The sequence below is a fragment of the Papio anubis genome, chromosome 7 (assembly GCF_008728515.1).
Source record: "Papio anubis isolate 15944 chromosome 7, Panubis1.0, whole genome shotgun sequence".
Taxonomy (NCBI): Eukaryota; Metazoa; Chordata; class Mammalia; order Primates; family Cercopithecidae; genus Papio; species Papio anubis.
Genome location: NC_044982.1, coordinates 333,453 through 335,277, shown reverse-complemented (window position 1 = coordinate 335,277; position 1,825 = coordinate 333,453). Strand labels below are relative to the sequence as shown.

Sequence of the window (1,825 nt, the reverse complement as noted above, 5' to 3'; positions counted from 1 at the left end):
AACTATTCCCTATTCATGTTGAATTGGCAGAATGCGAGATCTAGAAGACAAAATGGCCAGGAAAATTGTGTGATTTTTGCGTGGGTGAAGGTCTGGCAAGTTAATCAACTTGAGGACTGTAGAAGGCCTGAAGTGGTCCTGCCCTTGCTTGGTGCCCAGGCCATAGTCCAACTCATGTGAAATTGCCAGGGAATAGAGAGTAGTTTTCTTGGTAGTTACTGTTATCAGATATACATGTATTTGAATTTTCTCTTCATGGCCTTTCCTGGCTCTATTTCTCATTTTTTAACATACCTAGTTTCATCTAGATTTGTCACCTTCACAGGGTCACAGAGAAGGGTGGAAGAAGGGAGACCCTGGGATGAGTCTCGAAGAAACATGGAAGAGAGTGGAGAGGGACAACAGCAGGGTGTAAGGAATTATTGAGACCTTATTCTGCCCCTCCCAGGAGGCTCTGGCCAGCCTTTTTCTGCATTTGAGGTTCTGGGTTATAAACCCTGTAGACTCTTCCCTTCAGGGCAGGGTGACAACTATGCAAATCCAAGTGGGGGCCTCCCCACTTAAACCCAGGGCTCCCCTCCACAGTCAGCCTCCCTCACCGTCCAGCTGGGGATCTCATTGCTTCATTTCTGTCCTCCACCACGATGGGGTCAGCTGCCATCCTCGCCCTCCTCCTGGCTGTTCTCCAAGGTCAGTTCTGCCCAGGGGTTGAGGTCACAGAAAAGAATGGGGAGAAAGGAGCCCCAATTCAAATTTTGTATCTCCCCCACAGGAGTCTGTGCCGAGGTGCAGCTGGTGCAGTCTGGAGCAGAGGTGAAAAGGCCCGGGGAATCTCTGAGGATCTCCTGTAAGACTTCTGGATACAGCTTTACCAGCTACTGGATCAGCTGGGTGCGCCAGATGCCCGGGAAAGGCCTGGAGTGGATGGGGATGATTGATCCTAGTGATTCTGATACCAGATACAGCCCGTCCTTCCAAGGCCAGGTCACCATCTCAGCCGACAAGTCCATCAGCACCGCCTACCTGCAGTGGAGCAGCCTGAAGGCCTCGGACACCGCCACGTATTACTGTGCGAGAGACACAGTGAGAGAAACCAGCACTGAGAGCACCAAAAACCCTCCACAGCGCAGGTGCAGAGTGAGCTGCCAGAGACTCCCTCCCCAGGGACCTCTCTATCATCCGCGGAGGAAACACTTTTTGTCCTCAGGAGCCAGAGCCAGAGAACAACGTGGGAGGGTTCCCAGCCCCTAACGCAACTGGATAGGGGACTTGACCATGGGAGGTGGATTCTCTGAGGGGGCTCTTGTGTGTTCTACAAGGTTGTTCATGATGAATATTACATGGTTAACATCAAAAGCCTGCCTAACAGGCACCTCTTCAATATGACAGTCTTTTAATTAGTGAAAGTTTTACACAGTTCATCCTTGCTTGCTTGCTTTCCTCCCACCGATCCACTCTCACTCCCTCCTTTTATTTTCTATTTAATTTTCCAAAATCATTTAATCCCTTTTTGAACTATTAATAGATTCTCTTTGGTTGGTTGTTGTTTTCCTTTCAATATATACTGAATAATTCATCTTTGTGCCAATTCATAAGTATTTTTGTATAATAAAGACTTCTTTCATAAAAATTGGATAAATTAAAATAAATAGATAAATTTTTAAAAACATACCACCTATCAAAACTGAACCATTTAGAAATAAAAAATCTGGGCTGGGCGTGGTTGTTCATTCCTGTAATCCCAGCACTTTGAGAGGCCATGGCCGGTGGATCACCTGAGATCAAGGGTTTGACATCAGTCTGGCAAACATGGTGAAACCTCGTC

The 1,825-nt window shown here is 47.3% G+C and overlaps 1 gene segment (V, D, J or C); it reads left to right on the top strand.

Annotated features, from left to right (window-relative positions):
• Positions 1–520: 520 nt before the first annotated feature.
• On the top strand, positions 521–1,624 carry LOC101006661. The segment is given in 2 exon segments: positions 521–690; positions 773–1,624. Coding segments are annotated over 2 exon segments (525 nt in total).
• Positions 1,625–1,825: the final 201 nt, after the last annotated feature.